Source organism: Micropterus salmoides, unplaced genomic scaffold (assembly GCF_014851395.1).
Source record: "Micropterus salmoides isolate LMB-PRFRI ecotype aquatic unplaced genomic scaffold, ASM1485139v1 Ms_hic_scaffold_7, whole genome shotgun sequence".
NCBI classification, from domain to species: Eukaryota; Metazoa; Chordata; class Actinopteri; order Centrarchiformes; family Centrarchidae; genus Micropterus; species Micropterus salmoides.
Window position 1 is genome coordinate 10,187,401 of NW_024044459.1, and position 19,021 is coordinate 10,206,421.

General features: G+C 38.1%; 1 protein-coding gene across 2 annotated transcripts in view; it reads left to right on the forward strand.

The window, feature by feature from the left end:
* The window catches only part of cfap299 (cilia and flagella associated protein 299), an 81,206-nt gene that overhangs the window by 9,434 nt on the left and 52,751 nt on the right, over positions 1-19,021 (forward strand). For both annotated transcript variants that reach the window (XM_038704724.1, XM_038704725.1), the window contains exon 3: positions 9,876-9,966. In XM_038704724.1, the coding sequence (XP_038560652.1) occupies positions 9,876-9,966 (91 nt within the window). The remainder of the gene's footprint in view (positions 1-9,875; positions 9,967-19,021) is intronic.

The window sequence follows — 19,021 nt, forward strand, 5'->3', positions numbered from 1 at the left end:
CTATTTAGTATTTTCTGGACTTTGATTTTCGCAGAACTTAAATGTATCCGTTAGATTTCCCAAACTATTTAAACTTCTCAACTTGTCAGATGTTGGATATTGTATTCTGTTCAATGCAAACAAAATACATCCCGATTTTGAAGTTTTGACAGTTTCACGTTTTATCTCGGAGAAGAATAACATTTGATATAAAGTTAGAGACAAACAAGAGGAGCACTGCTGAGCAGACGTGAGGCCTCGGTTTCCTCTCTTCTCCGGCTCTGGCTCGGGCCCAGAAGTCCATGTCAGCATATGTCCTGACCTCGCGTGCTCACAGCAGCCCAGCGAGGTTTCCATCAGGCTCCCCGCGATCTCCCCGCAGTCCAAACCACAGCCATGCTCATTGTCCATTGTGCTGCTGCGTTTTTACAGTCTGCCTCAAGAATTCTCCGCTCTCTAACTCTCTACTCTATATTAAAAGTGAGCTATCACTTGCTGTGCCAAGTAAAACCAGTGCCACGAACACGCACAGTGAATACATTTCATTGCGGATCCAACCTCCAGATGCTTAGCGAAAATAAGATTGTGGATGTGACTGACATGAGAAGCCTCACAAAGCTGATCCCAGGCTCATTTTTAGCAAGCCAAACCTCCGCCACTCTCCACGACGGCTACTCTGGAGAGGGCCCTCGGGCGGCGAGGTTTTGCAGTCTCTATTACATGTGCTGTCAAGCCAATTGCCTTCCTTGCACTTTGTGATTTTGGACGGGTGTGTAACTTTGGAGCTCTCCCCTGCAAGCTCTGTCCAGAGACACACATCCTGCCAGGCTTAAGCTCGCCACCACATCCCACCACTCAGCACATGTACACCAGTTTAGGACCAGCTGGTGCAGCAGATAGTAAATAACAAGCTGTCGTTTGACCTGGGTGTTTCCCCATTTTCAGATTAATGACTTGATTAATGAAACCTCTGCCAATATACCAAAATATTATTACTTATTATAATCCTAATTTAAGTCTACTTTTTATGTGTTTTAACTGACACCTAAATAGTTAACTGAAACTGAAAATTTTAACTATACTTATACTATACTAGACAGATGATAGACAGTGAGTCGATTCAGAATCTTAGAGCATTAGAATATTTTTCCACCCCTACTATCCTCCTACATATGTTTATTCATTCATGTTTATAAACACATTGTGTATGTACAAATTGCTGGTGATATGGCCAACAAATGTTATCATGATAAAATATATTCATTTCATAGATAATTATCAGGATAAATGTCAAATCATTATTTCTTTCAAGTTTAAAGGCAGATTTTTGCTCCTGAGTGAAACAACCCGGATGGTTAATTGTGCTTTATGGTTAGAACAAACACTTGAACAGTGGATCACTTCACAAATCTGAGGTAGAACATTGAAAACAATTATGTTAAAATGAGTAAAATTAAGTAAAATCTTCATTCAGTCCCTTTTCCCCAACAAAATAAATATCTTAATAGAAAAATTAAGTGCCAATTTGTTTGTGATTCAAATGCATTAAATGAAACATTTATTTAACATTTTTTATAATAATAATAATAATTTTTTATTGCCTAGCCCTGCATGTACAAAATTTTTATTTCCATAGGATCATCTCAACATTCATTATCTATATGTATAGAGAAAGTTTATGCTGTTGCATACACACAATAAAACAAAAACTGAATAATCCTTAAATTATTTAGATTTAGTATCATATTTATTCATGCTGCTTTATTGCTTAAAAATAAGAATTGGGACAAGTCTTGCAAGGACCCAAAAAGTAGCAATTTTCCAATGGCCAATAGTGTTATTGTTAGGTTATTGCCAAGCGCACTTACAGAAATAAGTGATTCGGACCCAAATACAGAATACTTAGGCAGAACAGGTACAGTTCTCAGTGTTTATTTAAGCCAAGGGATTGCAATTTACAGCACAGATGGCACTAGCAGGGAAATAAACAATTCCAATAACAGGTACAAAATGTGCTCAGAATACAAGAATACATCCACTTGACAGCATAAGCAGACGATACGACAAGGCACAAAGAGAACACACAGACTTTACAGAAACAGAAAGGGCAGGGTGATAAGACACAGGTGGAAACACTCAGACAGGAAGCAAAGCTTCAAAACAAAACAGGAAATATGAACACCAAAACACCCAAACTCCCAACTGTGACACTTATAACACTTATTGCTGCAGAAAAATTATCACACTGAATCTTGATTGTTATAATCCAGTTTACACCCTACTTTTTTTTTTTTTACAGTGTGCAGCTAAATCAAAGGGAGGCCCAAAATAATATACACTTAGGAATGTATTGTATACTATTGATTCTGGCCACCATTTCATCCTTAGATCCAGCTGGTCCTGAAGTAATTTCCTCTTTACGTCATATAGACCTAGTGTATGTCATTTATAATGACCCTCTGCAGCAGTGACTGTGGATGTTATTACTTTTACCTCTCACATCCTGCACCCTCTGACTCAGTCGGTCTCTGATGTTTGATCACACAGTACATTGTAGATTAGTGCCCCTGATGAAGGGGAGGAAGTGGTTTCCACATCATATAGTTCTTCCCATCAGGCTACCAGGCTAAACTGTCATCTCCTTCTTTGTACTTCTAAGTGCTGTTGATAGAGGATGTGTATGCTGAATTAAGTGGCCTTGAAGGCTCTCCTTGAGTCAAGGTCTTGAGGACAAGGTCTCTAATATGTAGTTTAATTATTGCCACCATTTTTTTATTGATTTCAGACTCCATAGTTTTGGTATATAACCAGAAATAAGAAATAAACCTGTAAGAAAGTTGTTGCTGAGGAAATTATATACTAATCAGCAGTTGAAATGAGATGAAAAATACTTCTAAATGATTTCATATGTGTTGCTGTGCATTACAATGTAAGCTAATAAACTGATGAGGAGGAAACCACACTGTTCACATATGCAAGACAGACAGCCATTCAGGGATGAGGGCTTGTCCTCTCATTTTAGGACTTGCACTGGAGTAGTTTCCTGTAGCTCTATGCAAATCTACACATCAGATTCCACTTCAAAACATTAATCTTTCTGTTTGGACTACAGTAACCATCAATGAATACAGAGGAGTTGTACTGTGTTTTCTCCAAATGGAATACATGTAACTTTGCTTCAATAAGAACTCGGTATGTAAAAGATGACAATGACTCCTTTGATCCACATTCAGAAACATGCACTTCTCAGGCAGGCAATGCACAATGTGCAACCTCCCCAACCCCCAAAAGCCAAGGTGGCCACAATACACAGAGAAAACTCAGGTAGAATATCATGCGTAGCACATGTGTAACTGATACATTCAGCTCATTGTAATCAGAGGTGACAGAGGATTTTAGAAAAAGCCCAAAATAAAGTAAATTGTCATGCTGTGTGGAATTTCCCTTGACGTCCACCAGCCCAAAATAATATTTTCCATAAGATTCATTTTCCCAAGCAGTCTGAGGAAAAATATTCTGGTACAGTATGTGTTGTTTCTTAAGAAATCACTGTATTATTTAAAGTTCCCATCTGCCATACCTTCGAAAGCTGCAGGCTAATGAAACCTTAAATCTGTTCATCTGTCTCAAGAATAAAATAAAAAATTATTTCAATACACATCTGGTACCCGTCATGAAATTAAAATCTCTCAGAAAACACAATTTGTCCAGTTGCTGATTATTTAATTTCAAAACGAAGGCTACGAATTAATGAAATTGTCTTTGCGTCCAGCAAAGAGATGAATCACTGTTGTAGGTCAAAGACACTAGGTCTGGGGCGATTCATCAACGTCATCGCTATTTGCATAATGTGCGTTGGCACGTCGCAATGAAGTGCAGCGCCTTGTCTAAGCAGTGAAACCCTTGGAGAGCAAGCAGCCAAAAACAAGCAGCTACAAAAACCTCACCTACGACCACATAAAGATAAAGAGTATTTTCAACACACAGATTTTCTAACTGTTGCTTCATCGCCCCCATGTTAAAATTAATTTCTGTCATGGTAACACCCCCTTACCAACGTTACACCATGCGTCATCTAATGTTCGGCTGTTTTATATGTTTGAGAGAGAAAATGGTTAAACTAACTTTACAGCCTGTTACAGTCTGTTGTAAATCATTTCAGTTATTTTCCATGCCCCAAAGGGATGCAAAAATATATTTGCCAGTGTTTATCTTGTCTCATGTTACTCGGTGAGTGTCATGTCATAACCATTCTAAGTTTTAAGTCAAGTACTTAAGTAAAAATACTGATTCTCCAGTTCAAAGAAGGGTTGACATACAGTGTTTAAAGTAATATATGTGTCACAGCAGTCCTTTTGAATGGTAAATCCAGTATTTTTCCAGATCTTTCTTCCAATATCTGACAACTAGGATCTGTTATCATTATTAATATCATACCACAGCAGTGATGTGGAAATCAGACTAATTTTAAAATATACCATTATTATCATTATTCTAATGTGAGACAGGTTTTTGATAGTTATATTGTTTGAGTAATAAAGAAATATTTAGAGTTATCAATAAATTAGTTGTTAAATTAATTAGCTAATCAATTTAAAAAATAATCATTAGGTGTAAGCTTACTTGGGTTAACAATAATCGGAAGGTGAAAGATGTGAATGTAAGAGGTAGCAGCCTGGTCAAATTAAGGATCCAAAACCAGTGTTGGAACTGGAACCAGTTCCTAATCTTCAAAGAACTGGGCAGTTCTTGCAAACACATTTTCACTGAATGGCTTGCAATTTTTAAATATTAAGCCTTATATTAACACAACAAAGTTTACATTTCATATTGCAGTTTTTCAATTTAACTGCAGTTCAAAGTTTTTTGGGGTGCCATAATAACAAAATGAGATTCTGTATTGATTGTCTTTTAATCTTCATATTAACACACAGTAAATTAATGAAAATATCCAAATGAAGAAGAGAAGATAATTGGTTTTCCTCTGAGTGGGTGGCTTGTTGAATTGACAGGTCATGATTCTGTAAGGTCTCCTTTTTACAGTTTCAAGTGAAGCAGTGGCTCATGGAATAATCTACACTTTGTCACATTGTCTTGTTTATTAGATGGCAAGAACTGTCACACCATGGCTTATTTTTATACACCTACAGTATACAGAACAAAATTATAAATGTAAAACTTTTGTTTTTGCCCCTATTCGTCATGAGCTGAACTGAAAGATCTAAGACTGTCTCTATGTACACAAATGGCATATTTCTCTCAAATATTGTTCATTTGAGTGGCCTTTTATTGTGGCCAGCCTAAGGCACACCTGTGCAATACCCATGCTGTCTGATGAGGATCTTGATATGCCACACCTGTGAGGTGGATGAATTATCTCAGCAAAGGAGAAGTGCTCACTAACACAGATTTTGACTGATCTGTGAACAATATTTGAGAGAAATGGGCCTTTTGTGTACATAGAGAAAGTCTTAGATCTTTGAGTTCAGCTCATGATGAATGGAGGCAAAAACAAAAGTGTGTGAATGCACAATAGAACAATTTAAACTAAAAGATATTATAAATACGGAAACATGAAATCCAAAACATGTCTGACAGGGTTTGATAGTAGATATTACAGCATAGAATAAATAGTTTAAAACATCAGTTGAGTAGGCTTATGGTCCAGGATGAAGGCCCCTGGGATTTGGTATGGCTGAGTACATTTCACTGCAATGCCGTGTTTATACAAGTGTAAACACACTTGGTGGATAGTTGCTGTGCAGTAACAGCTGTTTACCCCCAACAGAGGTGGACAAAGCGTTACATAAACTCTAGTTTGAAACACAGTGAACAGGAGTTCCATGACAAGAGGCACATTTATTAATCTTTTATTCACTTTCTGGTTGTGTGACATTTTCATTCCATAGTTGTAAAATTTGACTGCCTGGAAACACTGGTGGGTTGATGGCAGGTGTATCTCTTGTCCTTGACTGACTGCAATGTAACATCTGGAGTTTGCATTTGTTTCGAGTAGGGCTGCAGCTAATGATGATTTTAGAACTCAAAGCTTCTACAGATTATTTCATCGATGCATCGTTTAAGAAGTGCTTTTGCTTTTGATCAGCTGTGTAAGTTAACTCATGAATGTGATGTTACAACCCAAACTCATGGCCCAACCATGGGGAATATCAAACGCACGTTACAGCTGAGGATTGTGGCTTACTTTTGATGGCATTCAACTCATCAATCAATCATGGTTTCAGTTAAATGCTAAAGTTGCTGTTGCTGTTACCTTGTCTGCTTTGTGGACTTGATAGACCGGCTGCTTTCTGATCAGGTGCCGTCGTTCTGTTGCGGTAGGCGACATACGTTTTGTTTTAGGGTGGACAGACTTTAACATCACATGTTGTTGTTTTCTTTAGCTTGAAATAATCCCATACTTTGGACACTTCTTCGTCCCTCGCTATTTTCTCTCTCTTCCTCCACTTTGCAAACAGCGGCATCATATTCACGTTGTGTTCACACAGCGTAAGCGCGATGTGCGACCGTAATAAATGTCCATGCGAAACAGTGTGCTATATGGATATATGGATTAAACAAAGCATCGATGCAAATAATTTGCGTTGCTGCTTTTTAGTAATTGAATTAATCGATTTAATCGATGAATCGTTTGTTAATACCTATGCTTTGGAGTTGTAATTTTAACACTTAAGAAATATTTTTTGTAGACTAACTGCTAAAGAGATCTGTGCTGCACACCACTCCACATGGTAGCTCTGCTTTAATCTTGAGAAGCTGCAGAGCTGCAGTCTGTATTCTTTCAACTTACACTGTAAATTTACAACTAAACTGAGGCTTATTGTTGACCCTTTTCTCTCTGATCGCCTGTCATCAAGTTTTGCGTGCATACCGTGCTGCCGACAACTGCATACATGTCGCGGTTCCTCGCAGGTCTATTTCAAGTAGCCAGCTATTTAAAAATAATATAAGATTCTTTGTGTGGTTCATCAACGGTGAGAAATTACCCGAAAGTCCTGCGAGGTGCGGACAACTCGTCACAACGCCGCTGAAGCTGGGGCTCCGCTCCGTCTCTTCAGCAAGTGTTCCTCTTCTGCCACTACACACATACACGTTACGCCTACACGTGCGTACTGACTATCCAGGGTTAGGGTTACAATTTTTAATTTTTTCACGCACTTTTTACATGTTTATTTACAGCATTAAACGTTGAAATGTATATTGTAATAGGCTGCATATTAACTTATTCGGAGAAAACTGGTAGTTCTATGTAAAATCAGATGTTGAGCACCCCCATATCGCCAAAATGGCATGATCCTCGTTTCACTGCAAAGCTTCGACTGTTCGGGGTCAGCCCTAATACAGAAATGTCGACCTGAGAAGAGACGAATCAGCTAATGAACTCAAAAGACCTGCAAAGGTTTCCTGAGCTTTGCCTGAGCCATCTCTCAGTCTGGTTCTGGTGCTAATGCACTTTTCCACGATATTAAATTTTTTTAGATGCACCTGTACCTCTTAAAATTACTTGTTAGCATTTTCTGATATGCAATTTATTGTTAAGGTTGTGGTTAAGCTTAAAACAAACCAACATTGTTAGCTGAAAAATGGACGTGAATTGTAGTCTCTTGGCATAACACGATTTGTCACAGCCCACAGGCCACATTTTTTTCAATAATGTGAACTGTCAAGACAAAAAATCGGATCTGGGGACAAAAATCCGAATTGAGCATTAAGCCTTGCAGTCTGAACGTAGCTTTTGTGCTTGTGTAAAAATCTGTATCTTGCCAGATCAAATTAGGTGTCCAAAACCGGTTTTGAATTGAAACCAGTTCCAAACTTCGAAGAACAGAAACTTGCCTTTTGGTTTGGCTTATCAGTTCTTGAACCTGCTACACTACTTGCTAGTCAGGAAACCTGAAACAAAGAATTTGTACAAATAACCAACGTTATTTTGCTGAGAATGGTCTCAAAAGATCTTGAAATCCAAAATTAGGAAAGCTAGAAGTATCCAAGAAGCAGATACACTGACACTTACTTGCTCACTTCTTTTCTACTAATTCCATGGCCCACCTGCCTTGACCGCAATCCAAAAACAAGATACTTAAAACACATGGCTACATCACAAATAACTTAATACCTAGTCATTACCCACTAATAACCATCATTTAATAGTGCAGTTCTTGTTATCCCTCCTAAATGAGGCTTGATAAGAAATTTGTTAATTGACGGAAAACTGAAACTTGCAGCGGCCCATATGTTTTGCTGAATTATTATTCACTCTCCGTGACTGTGTGTGTTGCTTTAGCTACTGGATGGGGTAACCCCAGTCACTTGCCTCCTCAACACCTGTGTTTACTTTGGGGCCTCGGCGCCCATGACCCAGCAGCAATCCTTCACTCACTCAGAAGATGGAGTGAGGTTCCAGCCTCCAAATATGTGCTGTCCGTGCACTTTTACCACTGTGTGATTCCTCTAAGACTTTCATTATGGAGCACGGGCCAAACGACTAGTATAAATTACAATCCTTTTCCAAATTCTAGTAAATTTAAACATTCAGATCCTGTTCCCTTTCTCTGTAATGTTTAAGCTAGGCTAAGAGCAGAAATTGGCTTTGGCGTTTGTCTGTGCTTGTTGTGGCTTTTTTAAAGTGCTTTGGGAATGGAAAGTGGATTTGAGGAGCCATTAATGTAGAATATAACTGAACTTGTCTTCTCCTTTGATGGTAAAGCTGACAGAAATGGATTCAGTAATTTTGAATATTCTGTGAACAACATCTGTGAAGTATTGAACCTCAATACTTTTTTGGTGCAGAGCAAAAGTGTCCACAGCAGCAAGTATTGAAAACTGTCAGGTACTGAAACCTAAAATTGAATATCTGGTCAGATCATCATTGCCATTTTCATCTCCAGCATCGCCGTCATTGTCATCTCCAGCATGTACATGAGATGGTCACAAAATGCACCTGTATTGTTGAGAAAAGGGCTTGAATTACACCAGTGTTTCCGCAGATAAAATGAAAAAAAGTGAATATAAATTTTAATCTAGGTGATTCAGATTAGCTCACATAGTTCATCCTCAAGTTATGATTAAAAAACTTGAAAAGGAGAAAAAAGACTTGAACCGTAAATTCATTGATCATCGTTTCAGATTTCTGAAGTCAATAGAAACAGTTGTGTTCTACGTTTCTTCCACTGTACTGTAACTTTGATTTGAAGAATGGCCTTTTTACATTTTTACGGCCTTTCTCCTTCTGCATTCTTAACCACAACTGAGAGGTTACCAATGACCTGTTTACTGCCTTTAGGATGTTAACTCGGTGTGGATCTGATGAATGTTTTGCACAGTCAATTCTGGATGCAAGCCAAAGTTCAGCTGCTCGTACTGCAGTGTTAACTGTTCAAATATTAGTGCCAATGTTTTTTCAGGTGTGGATGCATTAGTGTGCGCCAATACCATGTTTCCATGGAAACAGGCCAGCCTAAGTGTAAAAAGCTGCCACAGTGTCATATAAAGTCATTAAACTCTGATATGATTTAATATTGCTCTGCATACTGGAAATAGCTCATTGGAGCTGTGACATTCTGACATTCTTCATGATTTGTGTCATTTTTTAGATTTCTAAAAACATTGACTTATCAACAATATTTATGATCATTTCTGTTAAAAATTAAAAAGTATTTGGGAGTGCCGTGGGAGCTTGGCAGTTTGGTGAAGTGTTGTGTACTGACACACTAGATGCTGTCTTGAGTCTACATCATGACTTGCATGTTATGCTCACTTTCTGTACTATATGTTAAAGGGTGAAAAGCTTCCTTAGAGACATTTTAAGGCTTCACTTGACTTTTTTTTCAGGTTAAGAGAAACATTTCAAACCGTTTGAGTGTTGTCTTTTCCAGGACACTGGCAAGTGCAGGAAAAGAACTCAAAGATTACTTCCTGAAAGCCCTGGCAGAGCGAGAGGAGGCCAACCGCAGTGGGAAAATGACTGTGAGTACATTATTACAGCACTCCAATTGCTACGTAATGGGATTCCCTTCAAATATTTCTGCAATTCCATTAGAATGGGAACAAAATCCATACCATGGGAGCCAGCTTCACGCTGCTTTTCCATCCATAAAATCATTTACAGTACCAAACTCCCAACTACCTTGTCCTAGGTGTGCCTTTCAGTTTGAACCACCAAGATAATTTCTAAAGCTGGAGTAGAAGCCTAAAGGGGTATTACCAATTCCTAGGAGCATTTATGACTCAATTTTCCCACTATTTCTCTGTATTTAAGCTTGCACAACAACAGTTTTGCCTTATTTTCAAAATTATTGATTGACTAAGTTCCTGATTTACTAGAATGAAAACACATTTCCTTTCATTCTTGAAGATGTAACTATAATGAAGAGAGCGCAATTTATAGTTTCTTCTTTCATTTCAGAAACGGTCAGTATGATGTCAATTTTTTCATCTGTCAGTGCAAAGATTTGGGCGGAGTGTATGGAAGACCTGTATATTTATCTCATCACCTGCAAGAGATGTAAGGGTCAGGTCTATTGTGAATCGAATGGCTGGCAAGAGTAAACTGATCCTTGGCTACAAAAAATTGTCTGTGAAGCATCAACTTTCGGGCTGAGGAGTTGTAAGTGTTTGTGTGGGTGGAGGACCAGCTATATGTGGTAGTAGGGCTTACGTCTTTGCACAGAAATGCCAAGCGTGGGAGGTGCCAAGTAGATGTCTGGCTGAGTATATTGAGATAAGCACTCTTTTGCCCATCTCTCTGGCAGAGATCACGGAGGTAGTCTAAAAGCTTTGAAGTGGTAAGGTGGCAGGGATGTATAAGATTTACCCTGAAATGCTGAATGCTCTGGATATTTAGTATTTTTTGGCACATCTCTTTAATGTTGCCTGTGGGACAATGCTGGGAGGTGGAGGTGTACCCTTTTATTCTACATTTGCTTTCTTGAATAAGAGTCAGTCTGTGACCTCCAGCACACATGATGGTGATGGTGGAGCTTTGCCTTTGGGCTCAACTCTTACTTTACCAGTCTTTTATCTGTTATCTCTATCTCCAACTCTAAACTATGGTTACGACAGAAACCGTCAGATTATGAATCTAGAAGCGGCCAAAATCATAGAGAGAGGAGCTCAGACATCTGGTGGGACCATGGATTAGAAGGGTTGCTCCTTAATTTGAGGTGGTTTGGGCATCTGCTCAAGATGTTCTGGACATGTCCAACTTGCGTATACATCTGCACCTGTCTGAAGTTAAGCTTAGATCTTAGAGCTTAAATCACGGACAAAGCCTGCATGCTTAATTAAACATAGATGCACCAGGGAGAGATTTTAACCTCTGACCACGAAGCTGACTATTTTCACTACAAACATTACTTTAAACACAATTCTCCGTCTCTACTTACTGTATATGATGAATGGAATGTGTACCATTTGAGAGATTATACTCAGCACAGTTTATCGTTCTTCAGGGAGTGTTAGTGTTGATAGACTTCAAATGATTCACATACGAGATGCTGGAGTACAAAAAGGGAGTTTAGTTTGACCTCCATTTACCTGCCCCTGTGGGCTTTGCAATTATGAGATCACATGAATAGCATTGAGGGGAGTAGAGGTTTTAACACCAGAAGTTTTCCCACTGGATGTTCACTGTGTAAACACTACCATGCAAAGTCCCCGCTCTTTCTTTCAGCCCTTCATAACTTAAGCCATTTGAGAGATGTAACTACCGCCTTTTCCTTTCAAAGAAACCCCCAGTGAAAAATTAAGTGATTTAAAATATTTCCTCCTGTATACAGAAAAGAGAGCCAGAATCAAAACAAGCACAATATCATGTTGTGTATTACCAACATTCTTTTGCTGACATTACATTTTCCCACCTCTTCTTATATTTCATCTCTTAAGAGCTTCCTTTGCTGAAAAACTGGATCGGGAAGATGTTTATTTTCCTTTGAGCCGCACTCTGTTTAAAATTAAACCCACATTTGTGCGCTTAATACCTCTTCTCTTTGAAACTGTTTAAGTAACAGGTAATCTTTATACAGCTTGACAAGGCTTGACCTCATTGGTATATTTGCATTACACAGATGTATTCCAGATAGCAATTGCACATGTGGACATCCAGTAAAACATGTGTTGTACCTTGTTTGATACACGTGTCCTGTATGTAAATTTCTTTAATATATTTTTAATTTGCTGGTATGCATTGATCCATGTTATATGTATATTTTACACGTGCTGTATTTTCTTTTTACTAACGTCTTCTAAAAAAATTACGACAAAAAAGGGCAAATTTGCTCTCTAAAATCCTCTCTATATGTAAGTGTCAAATTTACCTACGTTAATCTTTGATAAGGTACAATAATAAGACCACCCAGCATCATAAGGTGTCTTTCACACTGTTCAGCATGGGCTGTCTAGGCGCCTTTTGAAACACAAGAGGCAAGCTCCTATCTGCCACGCTACTCAAACCTACTAACACATTCCAGGTCGTCAAATGTGCACATTTTTACTGCACTCTAATGCAAAGCAGTTCTTGTCCTACATGTGTTTTTCACTTTTTCTCATTATTTCTTTCATGTCTTCACATTATTTTTATTTTAGGCATTAAAGTCTATACTCTATAGTAGATTTTTTAACAGACACCAACCACACATTTATGAATATAAAATATAATATTCCTTCACAAGTAGTTTATTGACTTTAAAATCTGAATCAAACACATATTGCCTAATTTGTTTCATTTAACTTTACATTTTTTCTGTCTTTATTGTAAACTAAACCAGTGTTTACTGACAATTATCTCAAGTAACACTTACTTATTTATCATAAAGGTCCTCATCATTGTTGTGAAGGTCTGTTAGGACACAGAAAATCATCCATTTTAGGCGCACAATGGAGGAGGGAAAGAAAATGCTTAAAGCTGAGTTATTGGCTTTCCTTTAAATGGATGACATATTCATTGTCATCTTCCTTCTCATTCATCAGAGGGGTCACTTTTTTGTCCTTTCATGTCATGCTCAGCCTTTTAAGTCAGGTTAAAATTACACCTATCAGTTAATACACTTTAGGTTATTCTGTCTTTTTGGTCCTGCCCCAAATGGCATTACAAAAGATTGATAGCAGCCATGACTCTTGATGAACGGAGCTTGTCTTCCCTTTGTGAGTGGCCCCTGCCCCCCTCCTGTTTCCCTCTCTTTGGGACAGAGTCAAACGATTTGGGATTTGAAGCCTACTTTGCATTCAAAATAGGGATTTTGATACTTTTTTTACCTCTTCTTTTCTCATAAGCACTAAGGTTTTGTTCTGTAGAAGGAGCCCTCCACTATCTTTCTTATCAGCTGAACTTGCAAAGCTTTCAGTGTCTTGCCTTCACTGTGATTTTACTTCACTGGCCGTGTTGTAAAAGCTGCTTCACTGCCAAAAGTCACACACAAACAAAAGCTGCACCTGGGCAGCTTTGGCTTTATTTGCATTGGGTAAGAAGTAAAGTTTTTTATCAAATCCAGGTCACACCTGCACAGGGTGCCTGAGGGTGTCCATTGTTGGGAGGTTCAGATCTGAAACTTAAGGTGCGCTGTTACCACCCACTCTGATACCTGTTTGTTTTCAGTTGTTTGTTGAGAGGTTGTGATGGTATCAATGGGAAATTGCAACATATCAAAGTGATGAAAAGGCAGAGTTAAAAGCAGTTATATGCGAGGCAGTGAGCCTTATATCACAATACATATAGTGACAATTTATCATGGGAATAAATTTTTCTTCAAGTAAGAAAATAGTGGAAATGTTCAGAAACTTCCAATATTAATTCAACGGATTGGATTAAAACTTGTCTGAAATAAGTTCTTCATGCATCAAACATATGTCATTTTAAAGCTGTGTCTGGCAGTGTCCAAGAAGTTTAATAAAATGTTATATTGCCCTGGCATGTCAACCAAAAATACTGCCCAAGATGAAATTTTTTTTCTTTAAATTATGTGTCATATCAACCAAACCCAATCCATTTAACAAATTTAATGAATTATATTAGGCCTATAGTATGAAATGGAATCATTTACTCATCAGTGAATACTTGGATAAGCTATGCGTGGTGCATTACATGATACACATGATGATTGATTGGGATAATCAGTGATAATGTATTTCAGCTTCATCAAATGTTGTTGAATGATTGCATGATAAATAGCAAAATGTACCCTGAAAGTAAATATTCACTGCCCTTAAGAAGCAAATAAATATGTTTCCTTTTTATTGGTAAAGCCATCACTCATTCAGTAACAAGAGGGAACTTCATTAAAACAATGCCCCTGGCAAAGTGCCCTGCCATAAAGAGTGAATGAGTATCTTTGCTCTCAGCTCATTCCCAAGCAGCAGGGCAATCGCAAAGGTTAGTTTGGTGTGTCAGTAGGAGAAAAAACCCAAGAGGAGTCGCATTCAACCCGTCAAACGTGAACAAGAAAAAAATATAAATTTATAAAAAAAAAAAAAAAAGATCACTTCTATTATTTGAGTTCTGTGCTGTTTTGTCAGGGTTTCAATTCAGTTTAATTTTATGTATAAAGCACCAATTCATAACAGAAGTTATCACATTGCACTTTTCATATAGAGCAAGTGTAGACCGTACTTTTAAATAATGTAATAGTATTTTCAGAGACCCAACAAGTCCCACCATGAAGTAGTACTTGGCGACAGTGGCAAGGAAAGGGGTAGAGGTAGACACCTCAAGCAGAACCTAGACTCATGGGCGGCCAACTGCCTCGACCGGTTGGGTTGAGAAATCCATTGCTGTCAATAGTTTCAGAATAATATATACAGTGAGTTTAAAATCTCCATGACATCAGATCTGCTACAGAAAATGCCAGGGGCTGTTTGTTCATCTAAATCTGAAAAATTCTTTTCCTTCAAATTACAGGACTACATAGCAGTTGTTTTCTAGAGGGCTGTAAGTGATATATAGCTGTTGTGTAGCATTAGGTTGTGAAATTTATCATTTGACTTATTTTTATCGGTAGTAATGGAGAGATATGGCATTTTCCAAAGGGAACTGTTCTTAATGTATAAGAAGAATAGCATTGTATCTTATCTTATTTCCAAAGCTCCTGAATATGACTCTTTTATTCATCATCACCGATCACACGAAAGGACATGCTTTATGGTTTGGATTGGCATTAGCCAATAGTAAACTTGGCCAAGAATCAATATTTGATAACATTCTTGGTTCACTAAGGAACAATGGTAGTCCAATGTGGAGATTTTAAACTTACCATATATATTATTCTTGTCAGAAATAGATGGTCATTTTGTTCAATATGAATGCATTTTTTATTAGGCACTGAGGAAAGCTCTTAGGAAGAAGTGGAGTTTTCCAAATTTTACAATTTTGTTAGACTAATTTGGCTGTTTAGAAATTATTTTCAGTCTCCCACCCTTTTGGTTGTGGAATTCAGCTTGTTGGCCTGCGCTGCGTGTCTCATGCCCAGAGGGGACATCCTGCATAAAGGAAGTGTTTGTCTTTGGTCTGTGGACCCAGCCAGTTTTGTATTGATAAGCCCCTGTCGCTATAGATAATAAGGTGGTCAGTCATGCAGCCCAGAGATCAAGTATAGCATTGAAATTAAAGAGGAATTCCCAGCCCTATTGCGTTACAAGCTGTGTGTGTGTCCCCGCTGCCCAGTCCCTTTGTCCTTGTCATGGGCAGTAAAAATAACAATGGCAAGTTTGATTTCAAAGCAGCAGGACCAAGGTGGACAGCCTTTAGAAAGGAAAGAGTCCTGCAGGGCTATCATATGACCTTGACTTGAATGGTGTCACAGAGTTGTGGAGAGGTGGGGATAAGGCCCCAACAGTTTGCAACCATCTATCAAGTGGACAAAAAGGACTTTTTGTCTGGAGAAGCAACCATTGTGATATTTGAGAATCACCTGATCAGCATCTATTTTCTTTTTTAGTTCTAAGACTTGATTTCACCTGATACAGAAACAGTCACGGAAATCCACATGATATACCCTAAATTACATGAAACCAACGCTGTTGTTCTTAATGTTATTTTGCTTTTTCATGTGACCACTCTTCTTCTGAGCTTTGAACTCACTGGGCTGCACTTTCTCACAGTTGCAGGTCTCGAGGAAAAGCATCACATTTTATTGTAAAATATTACTTTTGGCTGATTACAAGATGTGGATGTCATGGCTTGTATCTTAGTCTATAAAAAGAAAATGGATTGCCAAAGCATTATGTGTTATATTAGTCCACACTGCCAACATGGCAGCTGTGCCCTGTCTCTCAATGCACCATGTCTGCCACTGAGGGATTTGGAAAGGAATGAGGAAAAGAAAGATTAAACCGCCCTCATGTTATATACAATTGTTTTTTAGAGGACATCAGATCAATAATTGACAATCGAAAGATAATAACATACATGATTAATCTGAATCATACATATTTGAATTATTTAGACAGGGTTTCCTTTGAGAGAGGCAGCTGCTATCAATAGTAGAGTTCAGACATGCAGAATTTTCGTGAATGAAAGCATAATGAGTTGGTTAAGTTACAAAAATCAAATCCGGTGAGAACATGCTGTGGGCCATTTGGAAGCCAATCCAGGTCAGATGAAAGGTTTGTTTACCCATGCAATCAAATATCACATAATATATCAGTCCCATCCCAGAATGCAAGTGGCACTACTCGCCTCACTGTTTTGCCAATGAAAGCCTGGATGAGCCCCACTGTAATGATTTCTTCTGCGCCCCTCCCTCCTGTGAACAGCTGCTATTGTCCAGAGACATTGCCCCAAAAATGTGGCCCCTGGACCATGTTCAGAGCAAACAAAAACGGATACACTTAATCTAATCTCTCAGGATTTTATTATTTTTTTTCTCAATGTGTTTAGTGGATTTTTCAAATACATTGGGAACACATTTGAGCTGTGAACCGTCACCATCAAAACATCCATCAACTTGATTTGCCACAGGGAAGAGGGGGAATCATATAAAACTGTCTTCTTGGTATCAAGGGAAGTCTTGATTTAAGTCGAGACCATCTGGGAATCTGGATTAACTGCGATTGCTCTTTGTTACCAGTCTTTAAGAGCTCTCAGTTTGGACACAGATGAAGATTTATTAGGAAGAAGATTATTGAAGGGATTACTTTATTTTCTTTTGGTATTAAGGTAGTCTCTTGTGCTTTATCTTGGATTAATATTTCCTAAATGACAGGCAACAAAAACTTTACACAGGAACTCACATCCTTTTACTCCTTTTCCACTGATAAAGCTGCACCCTTTAATCTGAGGCTTTAAAGATGGTTTGAAGAACCTCAATTTCCCGGTGTATTTTAAAAACTGTGACTTTGTGGATATACAGCATTATAAAGGCAAAATCAGAACTGACCATACGTCATTTTTATGTGCTTGCTCAATCATTATTGGCGGCACTGCCAGCAACTCCCAACGTGGAACATCCATTTACTGTAGTATCACCCCAGTGCTGAAATTTAGTGCCAATATGACAATTCCTACACATAATGTTGTTTCATTAATTCCTGCAATGGGAAATGACTATTAGTTACCATTATTTTGAATCCCTTTGTTTCTTCAGGCTATCATGTAAGTTAGCCCTTTAAAGGCTTCCTGCAAGTTATTTTGAACGTATTTATCTGATACAAGTTCATAAATCTACAACCAAATAGGGAATCTTGATGCAGGACTAGTTAGGAAACTAAAATAACAGTTGCCAAATCATGGGCGCATCATAAGAATTTGAAAACATTGCTAGTAGCAATAGCAGTAGGTCAAAGGTAAGTGGTCATGCTGTGACATTCATAAATCATCCAAGACAGTTCATCATTTTACCAACTAAACACTTCCATATTATGTTCAGAAGAGAGTTTGTATTTTGCTATTGATAGATAGATTTGTCATTTTGTCATGGATGGGGGTTATTTTCTTCTACTGCTATAAGGGGAGTTTGATACTAAGCCATTTCAGTTAGGGCTTGTCTCTATGTAGACCTGATCATACATGTTTAGTCAGTTTAAAGTAACAGAAAGCCTATAATATGCATGCCCTTGTAAAAAAAAAAAGAACTACTTTGCAGAGTTTTTGTTCAGTTTGGCCATACTGTGGCCTGAATATTTTCCTTTGACATATCAAGGTCACAGGCTGCTCCCTGTCTGAGATATTTAATATAATCTTATACTGCAAGGTTGAAATCATCCATTGGCATATTAACTTTTGCATTCCTTTCATTTGCACTTTTCTTGGACTAATTTTACTCCAACTTTACTACTACTACTAGAAAGACATGAGGTTCATGTGCTTGTTATATGTTAGGGAGGATTGAACATCTGTGTTAAATACTACCTAAAAGTTTCTGGCTTGTCCATGAAGGAATGTGCACCTGCCATGTGCAGGCGGTGTTTCTTAGACTCCTTAGGCTCAAAATCAACACTTTGTGTAGCATGTCCTATAATAAACCTGCTACACTCTGAAGTATAGTCACTAAAATACCCTTAAATCAACAGCAGTGGATGGATGTGCACAAAAACATCTTGCATAAAACTGGGTGATTTATCTGGACAATTCATTTATTTTTCAGATGAATTTACAGCCTCACATTCTAAAAGAGATGGTTTTATTAATGCAGCAAGTACAGTCATGCATCGCCCTTTGTTTACATTTATTCTGCATCCCATCTTTCTTACATCATCCCTTTTGGATTTTCCTCCAAAACAATGATTAGACCGTTGGAGATTGTGTCTGGACCCATCTTCTTTCTGGCCTGCTGTCAGTGAGGGAAGCCAAGGGTTACTCACAGTCTGAGGCGAACTTGTGAGAATCATTTGAGCTACAGGTGCTGTTAAGCAATTTCTAACTACTGTATCCATTTTAAAGAAGAGAATACATATAATCAACTTATCTAAAGGAGGAGATATCACAAATCGTCAGTTGATCTAGAGTCTTTAATGGGTACTTTTAAATCTAAACTATTCAAATAATGTGCCAAAGGTCTGTCTGTCTGTCAACAAATTGTGTTGGTAATAAGGA